The 27,980-nt window shown below is 40.7% G+C and overlaps 1 protein-coding gene and 1 non-coding gene across 2 annotated transcripts in view; one reads left to right on the top strand and one right to left on the bottom strand.

Moving 5' to 3' along the window:
* Positions 1-27,980, bottom strand: part of LOC124619819 (zinc finger MYND domain-containing protein 10) — a 96,320-nt gene that overhangs the window by 7,005 nt on the left and 61,335 nt on the right. Inside the window, exons 5-9 of the mRNA XM_047146420.1 lie at positions 25,361-25,485; positions 25,127-25,278; positions 19,791-19,928; positions 19,602-19,714; positions 19,407-19,532 (exon numbers count right to left, since the gene is read on the bottom strand). Coding sequence (XP_047002376.1) covers positions 19,407-19,532; positions 19,602-19,714; positions 19,791-19,928; positions 25,127-25,278; positions 25,361-25,485 — 654 coding nt within the window. The remainder of the gene's footprint in view (positions 1-19,406; positions 19,533-19,601; positions 19,715-19,790; positions 19,929-25,126; positions 25,279-25,360; positions 25,486-27,980) is intronic.
* Positions 7,075-7,149, top strand: Trnat-ugu. The gene has a single exon. It is a non-coding gene; the product is annotated as a tRNA-Thr (tRNA).

The following is a 27,980-nucleotide window of genomic DNA, read 5'->3' as shown; positions in this document are numbered from 1 at the left end:
TTAGCAGTGCAAAAATATGAGACAAAGATTAGTGCTGAGGATAACATGCTTCTGCAGAATTAAAAATAAAACACTTTGAGGCAACTGGGAAGGAAGGTGATGTAGAATTATTTCTACTGAGCATCAGTATGGTTATGAGGACATTCCACTCCACTATTTCAGTTGAGTAAAAAAAAACCACTCAAGAAGTTTGTTATTTAAAGTAAGTGTTGCTTAATTTTTACATCTTATAAGTTTCTCAAAAAGTTGCTGGGCCTTTCAATGAATACTGTCAGTGTTGCCACAAGTTTCCCCAAGTGAAATTCCCTGATTTTCAAACAAGTTTAAGCATTTTTTCCTGACAAATTTTGATATCTCAAGGGTAAGTTAAGCTGTGAATTGACAATGTCTTTGCAGCTATGGTACAAGAAACAATAGTGCAAACGAGGAAATACCTTAAAAAAACTTGCAAACAGATGGGCTATCTTGATGTGAGAAAAATCTTAAAGTACTAATATCAACTTCTTTTGTAATGAACTGTTTTTAGATGGAGAAAGCAAGCCAAATGGTATGTGTTTCAAGACCACTGATATTTTATTTCAATAAAACAAAACGCATTTGATAACAAAAATATGCATTTCCTTGGAGTTGCTAGACAGATTTAAAATACCTTCACTGTTTTGAGAAATAACCTCAGAAAAAGTAGGCTTCCTTAACCCTTTCAGACCTGGTCACAATTGTGTACATAAAGTTTGTTCACTAATATTTCACTGACAAGAAATGTCAGGTGCATCAAAACTCACTGTACACATTTGTGTAGGTTTATTTTTAGCCATGCTCCAGCAGCTGCTGCTCTCTTGTGAGCAGTCTGTGAACCATGTAGTAAAATATACTCTCTGGTGTTGTCTCTCCGTGGGAAGCTATTACTCATTGACTTTATTGCTCTAATAGTCACACTGTGGGTTGTTAATGTTTTGTGTGGTTTCCTTCTTTTGGAAACATTAGACATTCTTTCAGTGGAATTTTCACCAATTTCTTTCAGTTCATATTTGTGTTATTTAACAGGTAAGTTTAATGTACACATTTGTGTACAACAGGTGCTTAATGGTGCGAAATAGGAAACATAACTAAAAATTTGTTTCAGCTTTATTTGCATGGCTATGTTAGTTATGTGTGGTACTTTTTTCAGTACCAGCAGCAAGGAGGAGAATAACTGACCAGTACACATGATTTTATTTTATATTTCTGGCTTTTGACTTACAAATATGGATAAGGAATATCTTTTTGTGGAGAAAGATTGGGACTTGATTATGGACATAATTGAAAATGGTGATGTTTCTGACATTAGTTTGAGTGGAGATGAGGATGACAGTGTACCACTTATTGAAAGGCAAGCTCCACAAATAGTGAAACGTGTTGGAGCAGATAAAGTGGGCGTGAATGATGTGTGTACAGACACAGCAGACAACTCCTAAAGAACTAGAGGTGCTATTTGGTTTGCATATATTGACTGGCACTTTGAAATTTCCCAGGTTATGAATGTATTTGGATACAAGCCTGAAGGTAAATGTGTTTTGGGCAAACATGTCAAGAGACAGATTTTTAGAATTATGAACAGATTTACACTTGAACAATCTGGAGAAGCCACCTGAAAATAAAGATAAATTTTACAAAGTCAGGCCAGTTTGCACAACCATTCAAAAATGCTGCAGTGAACTTCCTATAGAAGAGAATGTTTGTGTGGATGAAGGAATTATTCCTTTCAGTGGGAAGTTTTCTGCAAAGCAGTATGTCAAGGCGAAACCAAGTCCATGGGGAACAAAATCTTCATGTTGTGTGGAAAGATTGGAATAGTGCACGATTTCCTTTTGTATCAGGGTGCTAAAACTGAACTAAATACCTTATGCTGTAAAAAATTTGGGTTAGGGCCTGCTGTTTTAGGATTTTCTGTTCCACTGTCAAAAGATAAAGGTCATAAATTATACTTTGACAACTTTTTTTCATCTTATCTGTTTCAAGTTCTGAAATCTCAAGGCATCAATGCAGCAGGTACTGTCTGTCAAAACAGATTTGGAAAGAACTTGCCTTTTGCAGATGATAAAACAATAATGAAACAAACCCCAGAGGTTACTGTGAAGAAATCACTAGTGCTGATGACATTACCATGTGTAAGTGGTTAGACAGTAGGCCAGTTGTATTGTGTTCAAACTTTGTTGGTAAAGGCTCAGTGGATAAAGTTGAGTGTTGGGACAAAAAGCACCATAAATATGTGAAAGTAGAAATACCTGAAATAGTGAGAGGATATAATCATGCAATGGGTGGTGTGGAATCTATTTGATCAATTGATAAGATACTACAGAGTTTTCATCAGATCTCGAAAATGGCGTTTGTGTATGATTTTTCTTGTTGACTTTGCCATCGTGCAAAGTTGGTTGGAATACAGATGAGATGCAGACAACCTGTCTATCCCAAAGAATAAGCAAATGGACCTTCTTTCCTTTCGTATCAGGGTAGCAGATGGATTGATACTGTGCCAAAAGAAAGTGACTGAAAAGAAGAGGGGCATCCGTATGATGGACTGGCTTCAGACATGTCATACCAAGAAACAGAGAATTACAACCAGCTACAGAGATACAGTTTGATTCCATTGACCATTTGCCTATGTAGGAGCTCCAAGTTGCTGCAAATTTCCAAAATGTACAGGGCGTTCAAGAATTCAGTGCAGAAAATGTAAAGTACATTTGTCTCCAAAAGGACAGAAATTGTTTTTTGTTTCATATTAAACCTTAAAATCAGTTGTTGACCATTGTTGTTTAAATAAGAATGTAATTTGGAATCATTTTTATTGTTTCTTCTGTTTTAAAGCGAAATAGAGTGGCATAATTGATCCGTACTGTTAACCTCTTTAATGTATGACGTGAAGCTCGAGACCTGATGAACACATTTGTGTACATTAAATATCTAGAAAACTGGAGATCATATGAAATTTTTTCTTTGAAAATGTCAGGAGACTCACCTGAATATAAAAATGTCAGATTTTTTTACAAGTAAATAAAAAATTGGGTCTGAAAGGTTTAAAGAAGTGTATAAGCCGGGGAAGAATTGTGTAAACCAGCACTGTAGGTGACTACCAATAAAATGTTGATTTTACTATGTTATTGTCGGTTATCCACCGTTATATCTATTATTTTATTGGTACTTGGGGCTTTTTCTTCTGAGAAGTAGGAGTACACAGTGTACAAACCACTAGCAACTGACGTAATTTTCTTCTTCTTATCATTCATACTTTTCTAACATATAAACTACTTTTTAAGTGCTAAAATGTACCAGAACAAGTAAAATATCTATAAAACACCACACTGCAGCATGCTTGTGGTGACAGTCACAATTTCTGAAATCCATTGCCTGTGGCCTGCTGAGGAGCACTGCATTCCGGGGTCCATGGATAAACCATGAAAATCTGCTGCATTAAACCACACACATAGACACAGTCTGTGAGCAGATCAATGAGACTAGATCCAACGGGCAGGGCCTGCACATTAGTGGGTACTAAACAGCTTCAGATCGGCAGGCCCGATCCATTACAGATACTCACAGAAACAGCCTGCGGTTTTGTCCCGTCCAAGAAATCCATTCATGTAGCCAGCTATTGACGAACCACACACAGCATGTTGATGAAATTTGTTCAAATACTCTGAGAATCAATAATAATGAGGATAGGTAGCAACTCGCCTTAAAGATGGTTGCTGAGCCGTAGACAGGCATGTAGAACGACAATCATACTATCACAACTAAATTTTCAGCCATAGCTTTTGTCAGAAAACGAAAGCGCACGCACGCACACACACACACACACACACACACACACACACACACACACAAAATCGCTCACGCAACTCGTGTGCACATGACGCTGTCTCCAGCTGCTGCATCTCTGAGAATCAGATCCAAACAAACCACTACTCATGCATGCATGCCTGCCTGCCTGCCTGCCTGCCTGCCTCTCATAGGCAGCTTCTAGGCTAGCAGCAAGAAGTGGTGGCAGCATTGACCGCAAGATGAAAGGAAGGGGAGAAGCAGCAGTAATGAGGGAGCAGGGAAGCAGTGCACATACTCAGCTGCATTCAGTCAGTGACAATGCATGATACCTTAGTAAACAAATCATTTCATCCACTGAAATATAAAAAAGATTTTTTCCAGTGTTTCTTACATTTTCAAATTTCTGTTATGCTTGAAATTCCCTGATTTCCAGAATCTGTGGCAACTCTCACTGTATACAGTGAGGTGACTTACCTCACAATGCAGTGGCCTTCACTTAATGACAGAACAGTGACATTTGTGGTGAGTTGTTAGTGTTAACAGACAAGCAACACAGCACGAAATAACTGCCAGAATAAGTCTGGGACATTCAACGAACATATCCGTTAAGACACTGTGATGAAACTTGATGTGAATGGGCTATGGCAGTAGACAGCCAGTGTGAGTGCCTTTTGTAATGGCATGACATGGCCTGCAACACCTCTCCTGGGCTCATGACCATATTAGTTCAGGCCCTAGACTGGGAAATCGTGGTCTGGTCAGGTGAGTCCCGATCTCAGTTGGTAAGAGGTGATGGTAAGGGTTCAAGTGTGGTGCAGATCCCAAGAAGCCATGGATCCAAGTTGTCAACAAGGCACTGTGCAAGCTGATTTTGGCTCCACAATGGTGTGGGCTATGTTTACATGGAATGCAGTGGGACCTCTGCTCCAACTGAGCCGATCATAGACTGGAAATGGTTATGTTTGGCTACTCGTGGAGGCCATTTGCAGCCACGCATGTGCTTCAAGTGCCCATGACAGTGCACCATGTCACCAGACCACAATTGTTCTCCACTGATTTGAACAACATTCTGGACAATTCAAGTGAATGATTTGGCCACGCTGATCACACAATATGAATCCCATCGAACATTTATGAGACAAAATCAAGAGGTCAGGTTGGGTACAAAATCCTGCACCAGTAACACTTTTCACAATTATGGACAGCTGTATTTTTCTTCGCCATAAAGAAGAAATATGACAGCGTTTAACAATACTGATTCAGTGACTACCTGAAAACGCTCTTCCATGATTTGTGCGTAGTAGTTACACCATTACAGTTATGACAAAGAGAATTTGGGGAATTGATAAGAAAATTTACTTTACTGTGAGTTTTTCAGCTGCGTTGATGGGTTCCTTACACCAGTTGCAAAGTTTTTGTTTTTCCTGTAGTAATATATTTAATGTCAAAATAAATAAAATTTAGCCATTCGTCTTTCCATCCTCCTGTGACTGGGGCAGTGCCTTGGGAAAAGCAGTTGTGACCGAGTGGTGGTGGTTGTCACCATATACCTTAATGACAAAATGTGGGAAGGTCTAGCTACAGCTGCAGGTAACAGCTTTAGGGTTTAACCAAGCCATGGAAACTCCAGGTTGGAATGTCAGCAACGTAAGAAAAATACAGATTGTAGCAAAGATGACATGTTGAATTGCAGACACACAATGGAAAGGCACTGGCACATTTTATTTTTGACCAAAGCCTTCTTCAGAAATCGTAAAAAAAAAAAAAACCACCACACACACCCACCTCATGCACACATGACCACAAACTGACAGCCTTTATGGCTTCTGTTAAGAAGTCCTGTAATCAGAGTCTTGCAATGGCATTGAATGTATCTGGAAAATTGAGTAGAGTTTTTTTAAAGGGGCGTAACTCATCATTTCACTGATATTCAGTTTTTGTTGTTTCAGAAACCCGATAGATATGCCTATTGATTAGTTTTAAAAGGGTGTTTCTAATGCCTCACATTGAGCAAGAATCCCAGACCAAAGATTGCAGTTTTTTTAAATGGGTGTATGTCACTGACGCCTGCCTCAAAAAAAAAAAATCTGTAAGCAGCATTGTAAACAGCTGTTTCAGTTTCCTGCTTATTTTCTAACCTGTGATATACAGCCTTTGTTCCATTGCTGTTCAGTTGACAATTAGTTCACATCAAACGATAAAATGAATGACATTGATAGCATGTGTAGTGGTGATTACGCTGACAAATCATGCGAAAGAAAACGTGGTGCAAATATGTCATTATAATGATATTAATGATAGGTAACTAAAGTTTTTTTTTTTTAAAATAGTAGCCTCCATCATCATAAGAACGACCATGTACTAGTTGTGTGTGCTGCAACACACACACACAAAGTTAAAGCTTTCGCAACCCACGGTTGCTTCATCAGGAAGGAGAGGGAAAGACGAAAGGATGTGGGTTTTAAGGAAGAGGGTAAGGAGTCATTCCAATCCCGGGAGCGGAAAGACTTACCTTAGGGGGGAAAAAAGGACAGGTATACACGCCCCCCCCCCCCCACACACACACACACACACACACACATATATATATATATATATATATATATATATATATATTCGTAAAGGCAAAGAGTTTAGGCAGAGATGTCAGTTAAGGCGGAAATACAGAGGCAATGATGTTGTTGAATGACAGGTGGCAACTAGAAATTAGTGGAGGTTGAGGCCTGGTGGGTAACGGGAAGAGAGGATATATGAAGGGCAAGTTCCCATCTCCGGAGTTCTGACAGGTTGGTGTTAGTGGGAAGGAACTTGCCCTTCAGTATATCCTCTCTTCCCGTTAGCCACCAGGCCTCAACCTCCGCTAATTTCAAGTTGCCACCGCTCATACCTCACCTGTCATTCAACAAGATCTTTGTGCGCGCGCGCGAGTGTATGCGTGTCCTTTTTTCCCCCTAAGGTAAGTCTTTCCGCTCCCAGGATTGGAATGACTCCTTACCCTCTCCCGTAAAACCCACATCCTTTTGTCTTTCCCTCTCCTTCCCTCTTTCCTGATGAAGCAACCGTTGGTTGCGAAAGCTTAAATTTTGTGTGTATGTTTCCGTTCTATCAACATGCCAGCGCTTTTGTTTGGTAAGTTACATCATCTTTGTTTCTAGATATATTTTTCCCACGTGGAATGTTCACTACTACGAATGTAGTGCGGGACGATACGTTGAGAATGTGGGATTCGGGGGAGGCGTGCCAGAGATAAATCCCTGCAGTCGCGCTATCCTCTGTGTTCTCGGTGGCTCAGATGGGTAGAGCGTCTGCCATGTAAGCAGGAGATCCCGGGTTCGAGTCCCGGTCGGGGCACACATTTTCATCTGTCCTCGTTGACGTATGTCAATGCCTGTAAGCAGCTAAGGATGTTAATTTCATTGTAATTTAATTCTAACAAGCTCCATGGTCACTGATGGTATCTGTTCTTTTGGACATGTCCGAAAGAACAGATACCATCTTAGTATATAAAAGGCTCACCGGCTACTTGACCATCTTCTTCTTCTGTGTGAATGCACAAACAGTGCCCGAACTCTTATGGGAATCGGCAACGCGCCGCGAGTAATGAGTATAATGGGCGGGGGCACTATGAATGTAGTGCGGGACAATACGTTGAGAATGTGGGTTTCGCGGGAGGTGTGCCATAGATAAATCCCTGCAGTCGCACTATCCTCTGTGTTTTCGGTGGCTCAGATGGATAGAGCGACTGCCATGTAAGCAGGAGATCCTGGGTTCGAGTCCCGGTTGGGGCACACATTTACAACTGTCCCTGTTGACGTATGTCAACACCTGTAAGCAGCTAAGGGTGTTCATTTCGTTGTAATATTTGTTTTCTTTGTCTTTCTTTCTTCTGTTAGATGTACAAGAAAGTGTTTGGACAATCTGGGGGGAAGACAACTGTTTGGATGTGTTTTCAAAAGTTTACAATATTCTTAGTAAGAATGCTCAGGATTTGTATCTACAAGGCTTGATTGATGTAGGTGAAGTTTAACAGAGAAGACCAGAGGGTAGAACTAATCCCAGGGTAGTGAAAAGTGCTACTTTCTCTCACCACATTCTTGTAGGAAGTGGTTGAACGAAGGTGTGCATGAAAGCTTTTCTTTCAGTTTTTTCTATGAGTGAAAAGCGAGTCAGAAGAATCAGAGATTTAAAAATGGCTGGATGTACTCCAGATGATAAAAGAGGTAGAGGTATTACCAGATGTCTTGCACCTGAAATGCACGAGGCAATTTATGATTGTATTAGATCTTTCCCATTGTATGAATTGCATTAGTCGTAGGACAAAATATACTACCTGAGCCCTCAGCTATCAATAAAAACAATGTGAAAACTGTTCAGAACGAAATATCCTGAATTAAGATCTGTCTCATACTACACATACTGGAATGATGTTAACAAGATTTTTGGTTACAGATTTGGTAGGCCTCAAATATATGTATGTTGTACCTGTGATGAACTTAACCAGAAAGTTAAAGCCCCTCATCTTAATGAGGTTGCTAAAAGGACAGCTACAGCCAAACTATTAATAAATAAACACCGGAGTAGGAAGTTTTATTCTGCTCTAAAGCATGAATTACCTGTAGAGGGGCAAAAAGAAAGCCATGTTCTGTCCATCGCAATTGACTACAAGCAGAATATAACCCTACCAAAGATTCCAGCTCAGGAGCTTTTCTATTTAAGACAACTAACTGTTAGTAAATTCTGCATCAGTAACATTAAAGAAAAGAACAGTATGTTGTACATTTACCATGAAGGGAACGGCAGAAAATCCCCTGATGAGGTCTGTTCTTTTTTATCAGATTTTATAAAAGATTTAAGAAAATACAATTTTTCCCTGTGACGTCATAGTTTTTTACCTTGTGAATCGTCACAAAAATCTCAAAAAAAATTGATAGAATCTATTCAGTGCACGAGGTTGCTCGTCATATTATAGTACATTCTGTACCAGGAAAGTTTGTGGTGAAAGGAGTGGCAACCACAGAAATTCTGGATTTCAAAAACTGGTGGCCATTGCACTACAAAAAGTATGCTATCTCTGAAGAGACTAAAAGCAAACCCAGAAATAAAAGAATAAAGTTTTCAATTAGTGCTCTTTATCACTTTGTCTATTCCCATGAAAGAAAGGATTACATTAAGGGGTATTTGACAATGAATGGTCTGGTCTGCCACACTTTCTTCATGGCTCTCAGTTCAATGACACCTGCTCCGCCATCACCTCCATCGTACTCTTCTAGGAAAGTTCCCATCAAAAGAGCAAAGACTGAAGACCTGAAGAAAATCGAACCCTACATTCTTCAAGAGCACAAGTATTTCTACATAGAACTATTTTCTTGGCCAACTGAAGCTGAAAATTCCACAGAATAAGAAGAATGCATTTTACGTAATCTAGTTGATGACAATACTGGTGTTATATTTTTTTAGTAATTATTGTGATTTGTATCATAAACCATTGCTCTTAATAGTATTTTGTATACATTTGTAAAATAAACAAAATTAAAAAGCAAAGTTTGCTTAATTCTGACATGAGTTTTTTAATTTAGGATGTATTTTTTTAAAAGAGCGTAAATCAATGTTTATAGTTCAATTACACATAGCATAATTACTTAAGGTGAAAATCCTTCTCACATAAACTCAGATATTACTGTATTAATCACATAAAACCATTAAAAAGCATCTATGTTTTGCGGTTTGGAGTTGACACAGTTTTTTGTGTGTCCTGAAAAATTTACTCGGCATGAGATAAGCCCTTTTAAAAAAAACTCGATTCAATTGAAGTTTTTCAGCACAATGGTTGTCTTGTGTGGGGATGAACAGCAACAGTACCTACAGAGAAGGCTATCTATTGGAATATGTTACTCTAATTTACTAAAATAGGCACAGAAAACGTAAAAGCATCATCATAGTGTACAGTGTCTACTAAGCACAGTTGTCAATAGATACTTTCTTTCTTCTGCATGTGTGTCCTGTGGAAGCATTTGTCAATTCTATTTTATAGCAGGGCCAGGTTGACACTTGTACTTTCTCAATAACCTCATAAAGAATATTGAGAGCTGTAGTGGGCTCTCGGTTATGTTAGTGCCTTTTATTGATCAAAAGCAGCTGTTGTGGTCTCAAGTATGACAGAAACGCTGAAGCTGTAGCACTATTGCCTTTCAAATTGGTGCCTGTTACCTGCGGCCAATTGAGGAGATATCTGTCATTGCATTTTTCGACCGGAAGCTGAATGGGGCTGAGCTGACAAGACAAGTATTTGCCCTGTCACTGAAGTTAGTTTGGTTGGCATGTGACTAACTCTGCTGCCTGTTTGCTGCTGCTCTCGGGTACCTCCTGCACTGGATCACCACCAGCTGTTAGCTGGTCGCACTAAACGGTGTAACTGGCTTACACTGGAAACTGGTGCCATGATTTGCCTTTTGCCTGCCCAGGCCTGACATAGTTCCTTCTGCTGGTGACTCTGGCATTGGCTGCCCCTTACTGAGCTAGCAAGTGCTGCTGTCCAAGTCCATTCCAAGCCATTGACCATAGCAAGGTGATGCCTTCAACTGCCACATGGCTTATAATAAATAAATTGGTTATTGCTCTATCATTGCTTCTACGACTGTACAACAGTGGTACATGAGACATTCATATGTGTAATTTTTATTATTGACAATTTGTGACTCACTCATCTCATGAAATACACAAACTTTTTGAATGCATCAATTTTTTTCCAGTTATAACTGTGCCCTGTGACATCTTATACAATGAAGTGTGATGCTGACCAAATATATTTGTTTTAACAGTAGTGAAAACTCGTGTCCTACTGCAAGAACCATCACCCTTTCCAATTCTATCAATCCCTCGCCCTCACCAATCTTTCACAATCGCCCAGTCTAAGTTGAAACCATACTGGACAGCTTTTGCTCCTTTCACAAGATCCTTTTACTCTGTAACTATAACTCCCTGAATGCTATCATTGCCCTTCAACAATTGGAATTGCATTCCCAACACCCTCTGACGAATCTGTCTCAGCTACTCCTGTCTTATGCCCAAATGGGATTACGTTTAGCCAATAAAGAGCCTACCACTTTGATTCAAACTGCCCCCCCCCCCTTACCCCCAGTCAACCCCTCATGGCTCCTCCATCATGCATTGCTGAGTTACTTCACCTTCTACATCCCCAAAATCTGCCTCCACCCTCCATGAAACATACTGTTCATGGACATTTGTAACATTGTCAAACCTTCTGACCCCTGCATAAGTCTCATTCTTTTCTTTACTCTTTCTCTGCAGTGGTACCTCCCTCCAACTGTGATCCTCCTCCCCTTCAACCAATCATCCACTAGTAATCTTCAAGAACTCTCATGTCTAACCTGGCCTTACTTTCGTCCTTAAATCCATGCTCCATAAGTCCAACATTACTGCTAAGGAATACACAGCTATCTGCAATCTGAAAACCAGTCTGGACCTTATTGTTCATGCTGTGGATAAAGGTACTAGCTGCCACTGTCCGTGGGCATCAGTGTGCTGGAATCCCCAGATGGTGAATCCCACTTGTTCATGATTTGTAGTGACTATGTGGCTGACTGTCTTTGCAAAGTTTCAGGCACTTCTGCAGATAAACCTTATGGCTTTGATCCCATTCCAGAAGTCCAATATGAACTCCATCACCTCCTCATGACTTAAGTTTGTCTCAAAAACTGGCACCTAAATCCACCTCTCTTCTCACGCCACCAACCTTCCACTCTTCCTCCACAAACCCAACCCCATGGGTCTACCTACTTGGCATTCCATTGTGGCTGGTTACAATACTACACAGAGCGATTGTCTCCCATTGTGGACCACTGCCTCCAAACTAGTGTCTGTAAGCTCCCATTCTACGTATGAGGTGCCACTCATTTCTTTCACCATCACCTCAAGAGTTCCTGTTCCAGCTGACTTGTTGGTCACTGGATACAAAGTCCTTGTACGCTGACATCTGCCATGCCCATAGTCTTTTGACCACGGAACACTACTTTCCCCAAAGTTATAGATACCAAAGTAACCATCTCCTTACTAATCCTCATATTCAGCCACAGTTAATTCACTTTTCAGTGCCAAATCTATAAACAAGTCCGTAGTACGTACTCGCATGGCACCATCCTATGCCAGTGTATTTACAAGTCATGTGAATAAATCCTTCCTAACCAGTCAACATGTAAAACTCCTTGTCTGATTCAGATTCGTTGATGACATTTTCATGATCTGGACTTTTGGCAAGGACAACTTTAGCTCCATAGCTATCAACACCTATTTCCAAATCAACCACCTTCCTAGGTGCACCTCTCAGGTGGCTGTATGTCGTTTCAATAGTGGGCACAAACCACCTACAGTACCTCTACTCTGATATCTGTCACTAATTTCATGTCAAAAAGTTTCTACCTTACAGCCTTGCCACCTGGTGGACATTGCACCTTCAGTGGAAAACCAGTTTTGTCGAAATTGCTGACAACATTAACAGAGCCTGTATTGACACACAGTATCCTATCCATTTCGTCCATAAGCAAATCCCTTGTGTCATTTTCTCCTCTTACACCAGTAAACTTTATAACAAGACCAGTACTGCTTTGATCACCCTGGCCTCAACCACATCCTTCACCAGGGCTTCGACTACCTCTAGTTGTGGACAGCATATACCTCATTGCAGGGCTTATCACCCAAAGTTGTGTTGCACTGCACACCCAATGCACAGATTATTCTTGTCCATCCCTATTCCAGTCCTGCAGCACATGGGCCACTCGTTCCCATATAGGTGACGTAGGTGGAAGACTTGTCTCATACACCCATCCACCACCTCCTCCCATGGTCTAGTCACAGGCATGTCCTATCCAATAAAAGGCAGTTCCAAATGTGAAAGCAGCAGTGTTAATATCAGCTGTGCTGTAATTACTAAGCATTGTATGTGGCCACCACAGGTAACTGTCTAATCGCATGGATGGTCATTTCCAAACTGATGCTAACCGTGAACTTGACCGTCTAGCTGGTGACGAAGCTGTGAACCACGATACAGATTACTTTTAACAGCTGCTTTACTATGTGTGCCCTTTGGATAGTCCCTTCCAGTGCAAGTTTCTCTAAACTACACAAGTTGCGGTCCTCTCTCCAGCATATAATGCATTCTCATAACCCCCTGGGCTTATATCGGCTGTTTCCCAATGCCTCAACTCTTCCCTTTACTCTCCTGTCACTGTCCACACCATTCCTTCCTGTGCAGACTGTGTGCTAACTTCTCCTGCTGATCTGCCTCTCCCCCTACTCAATGTGGACCGTCTCCCCTCCCTGTCTCCATTTCCAACTTCTTTTCCCCTTCCCCCTCTTGGAACTTGTTTTGTCTAGTTGTGAACCCACTGAGTCATTCATCTTTCCTGCTCCTGCCTCTCACTATCCTGCTACCCTCTTCTTGCCTCATTTGTGCCCTGCCCCAAATCCTTGAGCACATGCAGCTGTTCTCTTAATAATGCATTGCCACAGTAATGTTTGTGTGCGTGTGTGTGTTCACTTCCTGCCAGTAAAAGAGCCAGGGGACAAAAGCTAGTTATACTGAGTTCTGTTACTGTTATACTGTAAAGGTGGGTGGTTGCCTTTCCTTTATTTTATAACTAATGTTCATTTAGCCTATATACTATAGTAAGGTATTTAGTATTGGAGTACAATGGCCCAGAGGAAGAGTTGGAGCCTACATATGTGGACACAAATGACTGGTCTACTGGAACCTCGCAGTTCTTTGCACCTATATTGTCTTTCACAATTACAGAACTTGTGAGCCTGTTCCATTGACTCAGAAAATTGAGCTCATTTTGTTTTCACATAGGCAAGGACAGTCCAGATACATATTTTTTCTTAAAAATCCCTGGTAAAATATTACTTTTAAATGTAAAAGAAGGATACTGAATATCAAAGTTTTATTGAGTTATGGGAGAAGAGTGACAAGTAGGGAAAAAGTCTTCTTATTAATAATTTTGGAAAAACATTCACTGGTAGAAACACATGAGAAGCCACTCAGCTTCATGTTCCAGGGAATGCTGCACATGGGAATTGGACGTGAATGCAGGGGAGGTGCAGCCGCATTCACAACTAGCAATGTTTGTGATGAAAGCAAGAACAGTATGACACTGTGACAGTAATAATTCAGTAGAGCACTCTGTATGTTGCATAATGAATGGGACAGTGTGATTTGTGTGAAATGTTCAGTCTATCAACATACAGTGAAGTCATTTTAAGCTTAGACAATGCACACATTGTTACTTTATTAGCAGAAGAAATGGCCTGTCAAATTTGTTTATGCAGCAGCGCATTTGGAGATGTAACTGCTATTGCAAGAGGAAAAAACATTGTGGATCTGCGATGTAGTGGTTGCCCAGGGTCAACACCAGATGATGCCCACTACTTACGAATTGTAGCTCACAGATAACCCATGAATATGGAAAAGCTGTGCACTGTCTTTTTGTAGGCAGCTGGGAGTGCATTTCAATCTAGACAGTAAAACAAAAAAGTCGATAAACAAACACCTAGAATGGAACCTTGCTCAAAAGCTTTGCAGTCTCTTTGCAAGAATTAACTGGTGAAATTGTAAATGAAAAATCATTAAGTGGTTCTCTGTTAATGGGCTCTCATTAAACTTTGACAAAACACAGTATATACAGTTCCACATGCCGGGCGCGGTGGTCTCGCGGTTGAGGCGCTCAGTCTGGAACTGCGCGACTGCTACGGTCGCAGGTTCGAATCCTGCCTCGGGCATGGATGTGTGTGATGTCTTAGGTTTAATTAGTTCTAAGTTCTAGGGGACTGATGACCATAGATGTTAAGTCCCATAGTGCTCAGAGCCATTTGAACCAAAGTTCCACACAGTAAATAGAATGAAACCATTAATAAATATAGACTTCGATCAGAAATCGGTAGATAAGGTAGAATATTCAAAACTTCTAGATGTATGCATTGATGAGGGGTTGAACTGGAAAAAACACACTGAGGATCTGCTGAAACGTTTGAGTTCAGCTACTTATGCTATTAGGGTCATTGCAAATTTTGGCGATATACATCTCAGTAAATTAGCTTACCACATCCATTTTAGTTCTCTGCTTTCGTATGGCATCATATTCTGGGGTAAGTCTTCATTGAGTAAAAGAGTGTTCATTGCACAAAAGCGTGTAATCAGAATAAGATCATACTGCAGGCACTTATTTAAAGAGCTAGAGATCTTCACTGTAGCCTCACACTATAGTATATATTAACTTATGGAATTTGTTATTAACAATCCGAACAAATTCAAAAGTAATAGCAGTGTACATGGCTACAACACTAGGAGAAAGGATGATCTTCACTACTCAAGGTTAACTCTAACTGTGGCTCAGAAGGGGGTAAATTATGCTGCCACAAAAGTCTTTGGTCACTTACCTAATAGCATCAAAAGTCTGACAGATAGCCATATAGCATTTTAAAAAAATTAAAAGAATTTCTTAATGGCAACTCCTACTCATTAGATGAATTTTTGGATATAGTAAGTGGGTAATTTCCCCAACCCCCACCAAAAAATGTTAAGTGTCATGTAATATTTTTGGAATGTAATATCTTGTATAGACACCTTTTATTAACCTGACACGTTCCACATCATTACGATGGAACAAGTACTAATCTAATCTAATCGGAAGTAGCAGTTTGTCTGATGCCTGATAATCATATAAGATTGTGGAGGCGGCCAAATTCCAGCACACATCTCAAACATATAGTCCTTCAGTTTCGCCAAGGAGATGGGTCAGTCATGTTATGGGCCGGTCTCTTCTATGAATGTCGGACACCATTCATCACCATAGAGGGTAATCTGAGGGCTGTGCAGTATCAGGACAGGAACCTGAAACCCATTAGGCATCTTTACCATCGGGTGAGCCAAGGGTAGGAGTGGTGGTAGTCATAAGAGTCACGGCGTCTCCCCCTCCCCCTTTTCCCTATAAAGGTAAAAGCATCTATAATTTAACACATGTGAGTTCTCAAATTTATAAACTAACTTCCAGAGAATAAAGTAGCTTAAAAAAACTAAGTTTTATAAACGACAAAGAATTCTAGAAATTAGAAGTTACAGGGACTTTTCAATTTCTGTATTTCTCTAAAGTATGATTTCTTGAAAGTTATGCTACAGAAAATTACTAAACACGAAGTAAGAAAATTATCATGATTATTACTTTTCTTCATACAGGGTGTATAGGCTCCGGCAAAAAAAAAAAAAAAAACAGAATTTTTTTTTTTTCATCCGGTTGAAAACTGCGAAAAACCAGGGAATTTTTAGGAATTCCGGGAATTTTTCGCTTTTTAAGTTAAATTTTTGTAGTTTTGACTCGTAGGAACTGACACTCTAACAAAGAATTTTACTTTAGTCCGTTACTGCAATATAACACTGCAGGAATAAAACAAAAACAACGAAAAAAATAAATCAAACTTAAGTTGCAGAGAAAATGCCCCATTTACAGCAATAAAACACAGTGCACACACAAGCGTTTGCCAACAGCAAAATGTGCCGAACGCTGTAAGACGAAGACTATGCAATACTTAATAACAAGAAACTGCATCCGATGAGCGTGACATAACGTTCAACATTACGTTCGTTTAAGAAGTTGCCAGCGGGCTTATGCGCATGCGCAAAAAAGGCTTTGATTAATCGTTTCCGCACAGGTAGTCAATTTATTTGAAACACTATTGGCCAGTGTTAACACTATGCGGAATTTCAACTGCACGTTGTTCTCTTTGGGACGTAATGGCATTATGTCAGTGAAGAACTAAACATGAGATAACACAGTACTGGTACTTCAAGAAAGTTTGCATTCCGAAAAGTTTAATAACAGCGTGGGACCTAGTTCTTTATGAATCCGGACATACGAATGTGCTCTTTAAGTCGAATTATGGATTTTAGTATGTTTTACGAAATTCGGATGCTCTTGGAGTATCTCCTGATGGCCGGTTTCGTTTATGACGTAATGTTATATCTCTTAATGTCATATACATACGAAAATACGGGCTACCTGCGTCATCGTAGCTGCGCAGGCACAGTAACGCCGTTTTCTGGTGCTCTCTGACAACTGCTGAAATGAATTCTAACAAGTCGCGGGAAAATATTGCAATAGGTCGTTTGAAAAGCGTTTGCATTTCATTTACGTTACGTGTGCGAATGTGCTTTGAATTTCTTAAACCACAGTGTTTGATTCTCATTTAAACCTCGACACTTTGAGGTCCAGGCACTTAGAAGAATTTCGAGCCCAGAAGACCAGACATTTACGTCATTACTTAAAATTTTACTAGCACATTTGTGTGATGTATCGAGGTGTAACACATGCAAAAAAAAAGACAAATATTATGTGTGGAAACTTGGCTTTTCTTGCAGCTACACTATGGATGTTAATTTAAACCATGAACTTTTCCTATTTGTGTTTTCGCGTTACTTAACAGTGATGTTACTATGTGTCCTTTGATCTGAATCACTGCTTTTACGTGCGACACGTCTTCCGAAAGACGAAAACCGAATTTCGGAAACCGTTTTTCGCTGTCGTGTTTCATATTAAAGGTCTAAAGCGGATTTGCTAGCCCAGTTAACTACGGCGCCTGGAAAATAGCAGATATACTTTGATTTATTCAGCACAATCGCTATTTATCTACGGTTAGACGAGGTGTAAATAGCTTCACTGTAGAAAAAGCCAGTACTTCAATATTAGTCGAAATTTTTAAAAACAAGACGAAACCTGACAGTCCAAGCAAGTTTCAATACCGGCTGCGTACACATGGCAGCGAAAATCGATTGCGAAACTGGTAAACCGGCAACCAGAAGCAGATTGCCAGAATCGATTTTGAAATGTCTACATGACCACTCAGAAGCGGTATTGGGAGATCAGTCTACGAAATCCGGTTTTGGAAGCCCCATGTAAACGCGATGAATATCTGCTGTCATCGGCTGGCGAGATCACGTGACATGAGATATGATTGGCTTACAAAAGCGCACCGCGATCTCGATTTCAATGTTTCGGAAAACTTTTTGTGTTTGTTGGAATTCGACAATATACTTTAGTAATACAAAAATATGTAGCGTACATGTTGCTGCAGATCGAAGATCTTTGATCTTTCTGGAAACGTTAGGTTCGTTTGAGCAGTTGCCAGACAACAGGCTGTACTGCGCAAGCGGTAGCCACGATGACGAAGACAGCTCGTGCTTGGTGCTTGCTCTGCTTATACGCTTTTCGTCGCATTTCTGTGTGGAATTTCGTGCATGGTGGGGCATCACGTGACCATGTGCAGCCCTACGGCATGTTATTGAGAGGACCTAGGGAGTTGTACCAGGAGCAATTGTTTTATCAATTCTACACAGATAAGAAATGCAAATAAGGAAGCAGTTCTTGGCGTATTATTCATTTCAAAACTAGACTCCACAGCTCAAAGTACCATAACATTCTGCTATCTGGTAACTTAGATTTTTTTTTTAATTCATACTCTGCAATATTGTTTTGTAGCCAACAGTGCGGAATAAACACTTCATTTCAAATAAACTAACTGCCTCAGCGGAAAAAATTAATAGAAGCAAATTTCTCTACAAAACTGACAGAAATAGCTTCATTAAGACATTAATGGCTGATTGCTAATAACGTGGAAATAATATAAAAACAGAAAATTGAAACTACTAACTTATTTTAGTCTTTCTTAGCGACAGCCGCTGACATTGCACAATCCCCGCCCATTTACCCCCTCCACACCGACCAAGTGCACGTGTAAAGTCTATGTCCGCGCCGTGTGGCGCACAGATATGTTCGTCACTTTTTAAACGTGATCTTTCCAAAACACCTTTTTTCTGAGGTCCTTTCCTAAGGTGGCGGGAGGTTCTACGCTGGTGTATAAAACCTTAACCATTCAAAGTATTAGGATCCCGAGGGAAAGTATACTGTCACTTAACACGGAAAATTGTATTTTCACCCGGAAGAAAGTGTACTTTTAACCGGGAAATACCCCGGAATTTTCTTCCTTGTCCTCGTATACACTCAGTCATAACAAACTCGTACGTACATATGGCCACATTGAAAGTGGAGACCGAAATATACTGACTCCGACTCCCCCTCCAGGCCACACACTAGGAATGGAACAATCCTGACTAGCTTGCAAATGAGGATCCAACCATGTTCAAAGCACAGGGTTTAGCAAAATGATACTCAATGTTAGCAACAGATATCGTTTTCACAGATGTGCTGTTTCAGACAGACTGTATGTTCGCTTATTGTTCTTAATTCACAGTGAAGTTATGCTTTTTTTAGTTTTCTCCTACAGTTGATCCTAAGCCTACACACATTAATAGGTATGCAGATTGTGGAATCCCAGCTGCCTCCAAAAACACAGTGTACATCATTTTCGCATTCTTCATGTTATCTGAGGGCTACAATTTGTAGGTAGTGAGTGATCATCATCTTGTGTTGACCACTATGTAGCAGACCTACGATGTTTTTTCTCCTCCAATAGTTATTAAATCTGGGTAAAACAAGTTACTTACAATACAAACGATTCTTTTTTGGAAAACTAAATTCTACTCTTACCGGCCACAATACCAGAGAGCTTTGCAACGTGAACACTTTTTAGCAGCACGTTCTCCACATTCGGCACATGTTGGTGCAGTACCAGCGAGTTTCTCAAGTGTTTCTGGATCGTAGGCAGAACTAAGCCTACAGAAAAATTTCATTAGGTCAGTAATTCATTTATCCTGAGAATGTTGTCTATAATGTTAATCTTACCTCTTAGCAATTTCAGCCATATCACCTTGCTTGCAGTGAAATAGAACTTTAACTTGTCTTTGAGCTATTCTTTTCCATTGAGTTTCACTTCTTCTCAGTAAAGATTCTCTGATCTGGTATGATGGGAAATAATCAGACAGCATAGGAAGGCATACAAGACCACTAAACTCCACTGATGTGCATTCTTACCTGTGGCAGAACTTCTAATATTAGTGGTTTTTTGCCAGTGGGGGGAACCTGTGATACTGCAATATGACTCAGCCAATATTGTAGCTCTGAGAGAGGTGACAGCTGATCAACCAAGACATCGTGTAAATAACCTTGAAGCTTAAAGAGAAAATAAAATGTTTCAAGATAGCAATGAATTCTGAATAAATGGACTGTTATAGGTCATAATCATCTTCATCGTGTAAACATAAACCAACCACTGATTATAAGATTTGATGTTATTTAGGTTAGACCTTTTATGCTTTTTCTGTACAGCACTAATTTGATTAGTTTAATACTGTGATGAGATGTCTGTAGCAGTTTTTGGCATGGCCAGTAACAATTTGTCACAAAGCATTGTGATGGCAAAACATACACTACTGGCCATTAAAATTGCTACACCAAGAAGAAATGCAGATGATAAACGGGTATTCATTGGACAAATATATTATACTAGAACTGGCATGTGATTACATTTTCACGCAATTTGGGTGCATAGATCCTGAGAAATCTGTACCCATAACAACCACCTCTGGCCATAATAACGGCCTTGATACGCCTGGGCATTGAGTAACACAGAGCTTGGATGGCTTGTACAGGTACAGCTGCCCATGCAGCTTCAACACGATACCACAGTTCATCAAGAGTAGTGACTGGCGTGTTGTGACGAGCGCCAGTTGCTCGGCCACCATTGACCAGACGTTTTCAATTGGTGAGAGATCAGGAGAATGTGCTGGCCAGGGCAACAGTCGAACATTCTATGTATCCAGAAAGGCCCGTACAGGACCTGCAACATGCGGTCGTGCATTATTGTTGTTGTTGTTGTTGTGGTGGTCTTCAGTCCTGAGACTGGTTTGATGCAGCTCTCCATGCTACTCTATCCTGTGCAAGCTTCATCTCCCAGTACCTACTGCAGCCTACATCCTTCTGAATCTGCTTGGTGTATTCATCTCTTGGTCTCCCTCTACGATTTTTACCCTCCACGCTGCCCTCCAGTACTAAATTGGTGATCCCTTGATGCCTCAGAACATGTCCTACCAACCGATCCCTTCTTCTAGTCAAGTTGTGCCATGAACTCCTCTTCTCCCCAATTCTATTCAATACCTCCTCATTAGTTATGTGATCTACCCACCTGATCCTCAGCATTCTTCTGTAGCACCACATTTCGAAAGCTTCTATTCTCTTCTCGTCTAAACTATTTATTGTCCATGTTTCACTTCCATACATGTTTACACTCCATACAAATACTTTCAGAAACGACATCCTGACACTTAAATCTATACTCGATGTTAACAAATTCCTCTTCTTCAGAAACGCTTTCCTTGCCATTACCAGTCTACATTTTATATCTTCTTTACTTCGACCATCATCAGTTATTTTGCTCCCCAAATAGCAAAACTCATTTACTACTTTAAGTGTCTCAATTCCAAATCTAATTCCCTCAGCATCACCCTACTTAATTCGACTACATTCCATTATACTCATTTTGCTTTCATTGATGTTCATCTTATATCCTCCTTTCAAGACACTGTCCATTCCGTTCAACTGCTCTTCCAAGTCCCTTGTTGTCTCTGACAGAATTACAATGTCATCGGTGAACCTCAAAGTATTTACTTCTTCTCCATGGATTTTAATACCTACTCCGAACTTTTCTTTTGTTTCCTTTACTGCTTGCTCAATATACAGATTGAATAACATCGGGGAGAGGCTACAACCCTGTCTCACTCCCTTCCCAACCACTGCTTCCCTTTCATGCCCCTTGACTCTTATAACTGCTATCTGGTTTCTGTACAAACTGTAAATAGCCTTTCGCTCCCTGTATTTTACCCCTGCCACCTTCAGAATTTGAAAGAGTATTCCAGTCAACATTGTCAAAAGCTTTCTCTAAGTCTACAAATGCTAGAAACGTAGGTTTGCCTTTCCTTAATCTTTCTTCTAAGATAAGTCGTAGAGTCAGCATTGCCTCACATGTTCCAACATTTCTACGGAATCCAAACTGATCTTCCCCGAGGTCAGCTTCTACCAGTTTTTCCAGTCATCTGTAAAGAATTCGCATTAGTATTTTGCAGCTGTGACTTATTAAACTGATAGTTCGGTAATTTTCACATCTGTCAACACCTGCTGTCTTTGGGATTGGAATTATTATATTCTTCTTGAAATCTGAGGGAATTTCGCATGTCTCATACATCTTGCTCACCAGATGGTAGAGTTTTGTCCTGACTGGCTCTCCCAAGGCCGGCAGTAGTTCTAATAGAATGTTATCTACTCCTGGGGTCTTGTTTCGACTCAGGTCTTTCAGTGCTCTGTCAAACTCCTCATGCACTATCATATCTCCCATTTCATCTTCATCTACATTCTCTTCCATTTCCACAATATTGTCCTCAAGTACATTGCCCTTGTATAGACCCTCTCTATACTCCTTCCACGTTTCTGCTTTCCCTTCTTTGCTTAGAACTGGGCTTCCATCTGAGCTCTTGATATTCATGCAAGTGGTTCTCTTTTGTCCAAAGGTCTCTTTAATTTTCCTGTAGGCAGTATCTATCTTACCCTCGTGAGATAAACCTCTACATCCTTACATTTGTCCTCTAGCCACCCCTGCTTAGCCATTTTGCACTTCCTGTCGATCTCATTTTTGAGATGTTTGTATTCCTTTTTGCCTGCTTCACTTACTGCATTTTTGTGTTTTCTCCTTTCATCAATTAAAATCAGTTGGTCATGCATTATCATGCTGAAATGTACAGTTTTGCAGGGATCAAATGAAGGGTAGAGGGAAGGGTCGTAACACATCTGAAATGTAACGTCCACTGCTCAAAGTGCTGTCAATGCGAACAAGAGGTGACTGAGATGTTAACCAATGGCACCCTATACCATCACGTCGGGTGATACGCCAGTATGGCAATGACGAATACATGCTTCCAATGTGCATTCACCGTGATGTTGTCAAATACGGATGCGACCATCATGATGCTGTAAACAGCTCCTGGATTGATCCGAAAAAAAATGACGTTTTGCCATTCATGCACCTAGGTTCATTGTTGGGTACACCATCGCAGGCGCTCCTGTCTGTGATGCAGCATCAAGTGTAACACGCAGCCATGGTCTCCGAGCTGATAGTCCATGATGCTGCAAACATCATCGAACTGTTCGTGCAGATAGTTGTTGTCTTGCAAATGTCCCCATCTGTTGACTCACGGATCGAGACATGGCTGCACGATACATTACAGCCATGCGGATAAGATGCCTGTCATCCCGACTGCTAGTGATACGAGGCCGTTGGGATCCAGCACGGCGTTCCGTATTACCCTCCTGAAGCCACCGATTCCATATTCTGCTAACAGTCATTAGATCTCGACCAACGTGAGCAGCAGTGTCGCGATACTATAAACTGCAATCGTGGTAGGCTACAATCTGACCTTTATCAAAGTCGGAAACATGATGGTACGCATTTCTCCTCCTTACGCAAGGCATCACAACAACGTTTCAACAGGCAACGCCGGTCAACTGCTGTTTATGTATGAGAAATCGGTTGGAAACTTCCCTCATGTCAGCACGTTGTAGGTGTCGCCACCGGTGCCAACTTTGTGTGAATGCTCTGAGTAGCTAATCATTTGCATATCACAGCATCTTCTTCCTGTAGCTTAAATTTCGCGTCTGTAGCATGTCATCTTCGTGGTGTAGCAGTTTTAAGGGTCAATAGCGTATATCAAGTGACAAATGTAACACACCATATAGTTGTTCAAGAAGTTTGTTGGTAAGAAGGTTAAAATTACATCAGCGTTAGTTTTTTCACTAATAAGTACATGAAAAGTTATGGTTTTGATTTTTTTAACAAATATTATAAATTACTGTAAACATAGGAAATGTAAATCTTCTAATCTGCATGTAATGAATTTTCTTGTGTCAGTAGTCTTAAAGGATTTTCGAATGACAACATTCTCCACCTTGACTGTTATGAAATGTATTTATTTATGATCACAACTTTGGCTATGGTGCCATTCTCTATGAAGTGCATCAATGCATATTCATTTCTGGTTTAGATGACATCATCTTCTTATCAATCATGTTTAAATGATTATATATGAAATGAAATATGGTTGAATATGCATTGACACATTTCAGAGAGAGCTATTACTTGAAACTGGCACAGTAGATGTAACCAAGCTGTGTGTGTCACACTTGTCTACAAGAGCTTACTGTCATAGGGATTCGTAAAGTATCATGATGGTCAAGCATGTGCACAATGTTAACTGGAATTTTTCTTTTGCTATAACTGAAATGTCTCAAGTCAATATCTGAATGTGGAATTTTGGTCATAAAGATACAAAAGACTTCCATTTTATTATCATCTTTTCAATTGGTTTTAAAAACAAATAGTATAACAGTAATGTGTTGCATCAGTATTGATGTATACATAAAACTCCATGGAGTAAACTTCTTTTTCTTTTTTGATGGCTTGTATCCTAATTTTTAGTATTTTCGTGGTAACAGAAAATATTGGGTAGAGTGGAAACTGTGGAATGTTTGAAGACCACCACTCACTGTGGAATGTAGTTAGGGACAAATAAGCACACAAACAAGCTCACCTTATGAAGTTGCTAAGAAACAAAGAATTAATGCATGGGCACTGATTACTGTGCTGTTGTGTGTCTCAATTCTGTGGCATGGCTGTAATGCATGATTATCTTTGTTGGAGTGGGATAAAAATGGAAGAAGTGAGGGCAAAGGAGGAGCATGGTCTAGAAAAGGGGTAGAAAAGGCAGGACAACAGGAGATGAGGCTAAAATTTTTTACCTATGATCTGACAGGGGCAACTACATTTTCACACATACATGTTTGATGTAATTTGAGTGCTCTAATATATTCCAAAAGTTTCATCATCCCATCACTCATTCAATTATCTCAGCAACTGACAAGGAAGGTGCTGTGCGATAACAAACTGACATGGAGAGGGTAATATGTAGAAGCTGAAGACAAACAGAAAAGTATTCAGTGTACAGGAGTGTTCATTTCTTTCTGTATAGAGGGACCTAGGCTGAAGACCAAATTTTAAATAACAGCAGTTTAAAACAGTTCTGCCTCATTAGCGTCATTTTGAGTTTCCTCTGTGATTGTAATTGTTTGAAATGATTGACTGTAGTTTCTGCAACTTTGTTTTACAACATAGATGCATTAACTGATGAAAGAATACACACTTATGAAACAGGCACAATGGTAGAGTTGTAAAACCTAAGAGTCCATTAAAACATTCTGCTTAGTACTTCAATGTGTAGAAAGCACAGTAATCTGAAAATTCCATTACAGCATTTCATAATACTTACCTTCAGTAGTTGTTGTTTACGGTACTCATTCATATCATAATATGTTGGACATTTTGGATCCAGGAGTAATTGTCTGAGTGTTAGCCATACTATACCTTCAATTCGAGTAAGTTTCATTTTGTCATCATCTTTCACCTTCTTCCAACTTCCATCTGGAATATAAGGGTGCTGTGTAATGTTAGTTTATAACACATATTGTAGCATTTGAAAAACAATAAGATGACCACATTTTACCAATATATTTAATTGTTGTTCCATCCTTATCCTCTCTTTGCCATGGAGTCGTTTCAATGAGGTTTAGAAGCAGTAGTGGAATATCATGGGTCTCAAATACTCTTGATGTTGCGCTGATTGGCAAACTGAACAATAAATTAGTTTGTTAATTTCTTTGATATTGAAATTTTAATTGTTAAATTTGATGTCACAGCAGTTGTATAAGGCACAGTCAGATGAAAAGAGACAAATGGGGGAAAAAAGTAAGACAAAAGTATTTGCTGTAACTGTTAATACATTTATCTCACTGTGGGACAAGTTGATCAATGCCTTCTTGGAAAATTGTTTGCTGTTGCCTACAGAATTGTCATTGCATCCAGGCATACACCTCTTCATCTGAAGCAAATTGACAGCCACTAATATCTTTCTCCAGGGCTCAAAAAAATATGGAAATCGCATGGGGCAAGATCAGAGCTGTGTGGAGGATGTGTAAGAGCTTCCCAGCAGTACTTCAGCAGTGTACTGGAAATGACCTTGGCAACATGTGGGCTCACATGTTTGTGATAGGCTAATGAGTAGTGCCTTGTTGGTAGGAAAACATGGTACACTATTTAGTGAAATCACCCAGAAAGTCTGCAATCAGTACGCATTGTTCATGTATTCAAGGGTCATTGGAGCTACCAGTAGCATGGCACATAAGTACCACTTTTCCATTTCACAGAAAATGTAGATTGTTTCTACTGATTTGTGGCATTAATTGAAACTTTAGGAATGTCACTGTCTTGCACTTGATGTTCACCAGAACTTAAATGGATGATGGATCCAGTGTTGGCATATGGGTGATGAGATGAAGTATGCTAAGCAATCCGTAATAGGTGCTGACATTCATCATGGAGTCACCAATGTGGAGAGGGTCCAGGTAGGGGCACTCAATGCAGATAGGAAACCCTTAAATCACGATAAGCACACTTCAAACTGTTGTAGCGGCACCACCGTTTAGGATAGGGAAAGTTAGTTTTGTGCAATATTCTGAGCACAAGTTACAGCCAGGTGCAGGCTGGATTGCAGTGAGTTACGCATACCAACAGCTGCGAAATAGAATAGAGGCCACAGGGCCGTCAGATTGCTGAAAGAGTATACATAGCGGTTTTGCATGTTGCAAATCACAGGCAGAAGGGTCCCACTAGCAAACCTAGCGTGTTATGAGTATGTGGCGCGAAAGTGGCGCGTATGGCAAAACAGAGGCGGACAGCCGCATATAAATGGGTGCGGGTTTCTAACGAGATTCATTCAAGTGTGGCAGCTCTCCTGGACAGTCGGGCGTGTCACACACATGCAGCAGCAGATTGGGCGCCAGTGTTCCAGGCCACGGCGGGTCGCTAGTTCGACCCTCTGAGGCTGACGCGGGGTCCGTAGCCAACTAGCGGCGGGCCACTCCACGACTCGCTACGGCGGGCAGTCGTCATGGCTTCCAACACATGCTGGAGGCATCCTGGGGTGAGGGCCACAGATTTGGACTCTGGATCGCGGGCGCTTGTTGTCACCGCGATCTTAGCCATGCCAGCGAGAAGCACGCACCTGGCTGCCTGCGGCTCACACCAAGCGGCGCTGAGTCGGCAGGGCTGCAGACCACTGAGTCAACTGCTGGCATCCTGATGACTCCGCATCTCTGCTGCCATACAAAGCCGACAACAGTGTTGCGTGCACGGGTCACTGAGGCAGCCATTCCACACCAAGCCGTTTCACAGACAGCGAAGTGGTGTCCTCAGCATTGCGGGACCCAGTGACACACATCAAGAGGAATGGGGGGACCGTAGCTGGAAACAATACATTACTTGGAAAGCTCAGACGAGTCTTAATATGGTGCCTTCTACCTCTTCCCGCTACATTTGGTGTTGCTGTTACATTCGGTGACAGAAGTTGCCACTACATTTGGTGTCAGAATAGCAGACATCGCCTGTCCAGTACAACGTTCGAGCCCACTGCCCGCATTATATTCACAAGATGTGTAAGTTTTGACCAGTTTTCTTTTGAGTATTGGACGTTCTGGGAATGAAAGCAACACAACGGCAGAGTCAGGGACGCGAGGTGTGACGGAACCAGAAGCGGTGCGGATTTTGTTGGAAAAAGTAGCACAGTTGACAGCAGACAATACACACTTGAGAATACTGACAATAACAGACCATTTTTCGAGGTATGTGTAGGTGGTGGCTATGCCAAATCAACAGGCAGCAATGATCGTGCAAGTGTTAGTAAACAACAGGATTTTGAAGTTTAGTGCACTGGAGACAATAATTACTGACCAAGGGACCAACTTCATGTCGGATTTAATGAAGGAACTGTGTAAATTGTTGAATGTAAAGAAGTTGAGGACGAGTGCATTGCATCCACAGGCCAACGGAAGGACAGAACGGGTACACAGAACAATCGGGAAGGTGCTGAGTTTTTATGTAGATTCTCATCACCATCAGTGGGATGAGTATTTGAAGCATATTTTATACACATTCAATGCAAAAGTCCATACAAATACTGGCTTGTCTCCATATGAGGTAGTGTACGGGCGAAAAATGCCGTCACTGTTTGATTTGGTGAGGCTAAAGAAAGGAAGGACCGATGAATCTGTACGTCAGTTCGCAAGGAC

Source organism: Schistocerca americana, chromosome 6 (genome assembly GCF_021461395.2).
Source record: "Schistocerca americana isolate TAMUIC-IGC-003095 chromosome 6, iqSchAmer2.1, whole genome shotgun sequence".
In the NCBI taxonomy this organism is placed as follows: Eukaryota; Metazoa; Arthropoda; class Insecta; order Orthoptera; family Acrididae; genus Schistocerca; species Schistocerca americana.
Note: the sequence above shows the minus strand (reverse complement) of the source record. Positions and strands in the feature narration are given on the sequence as shown.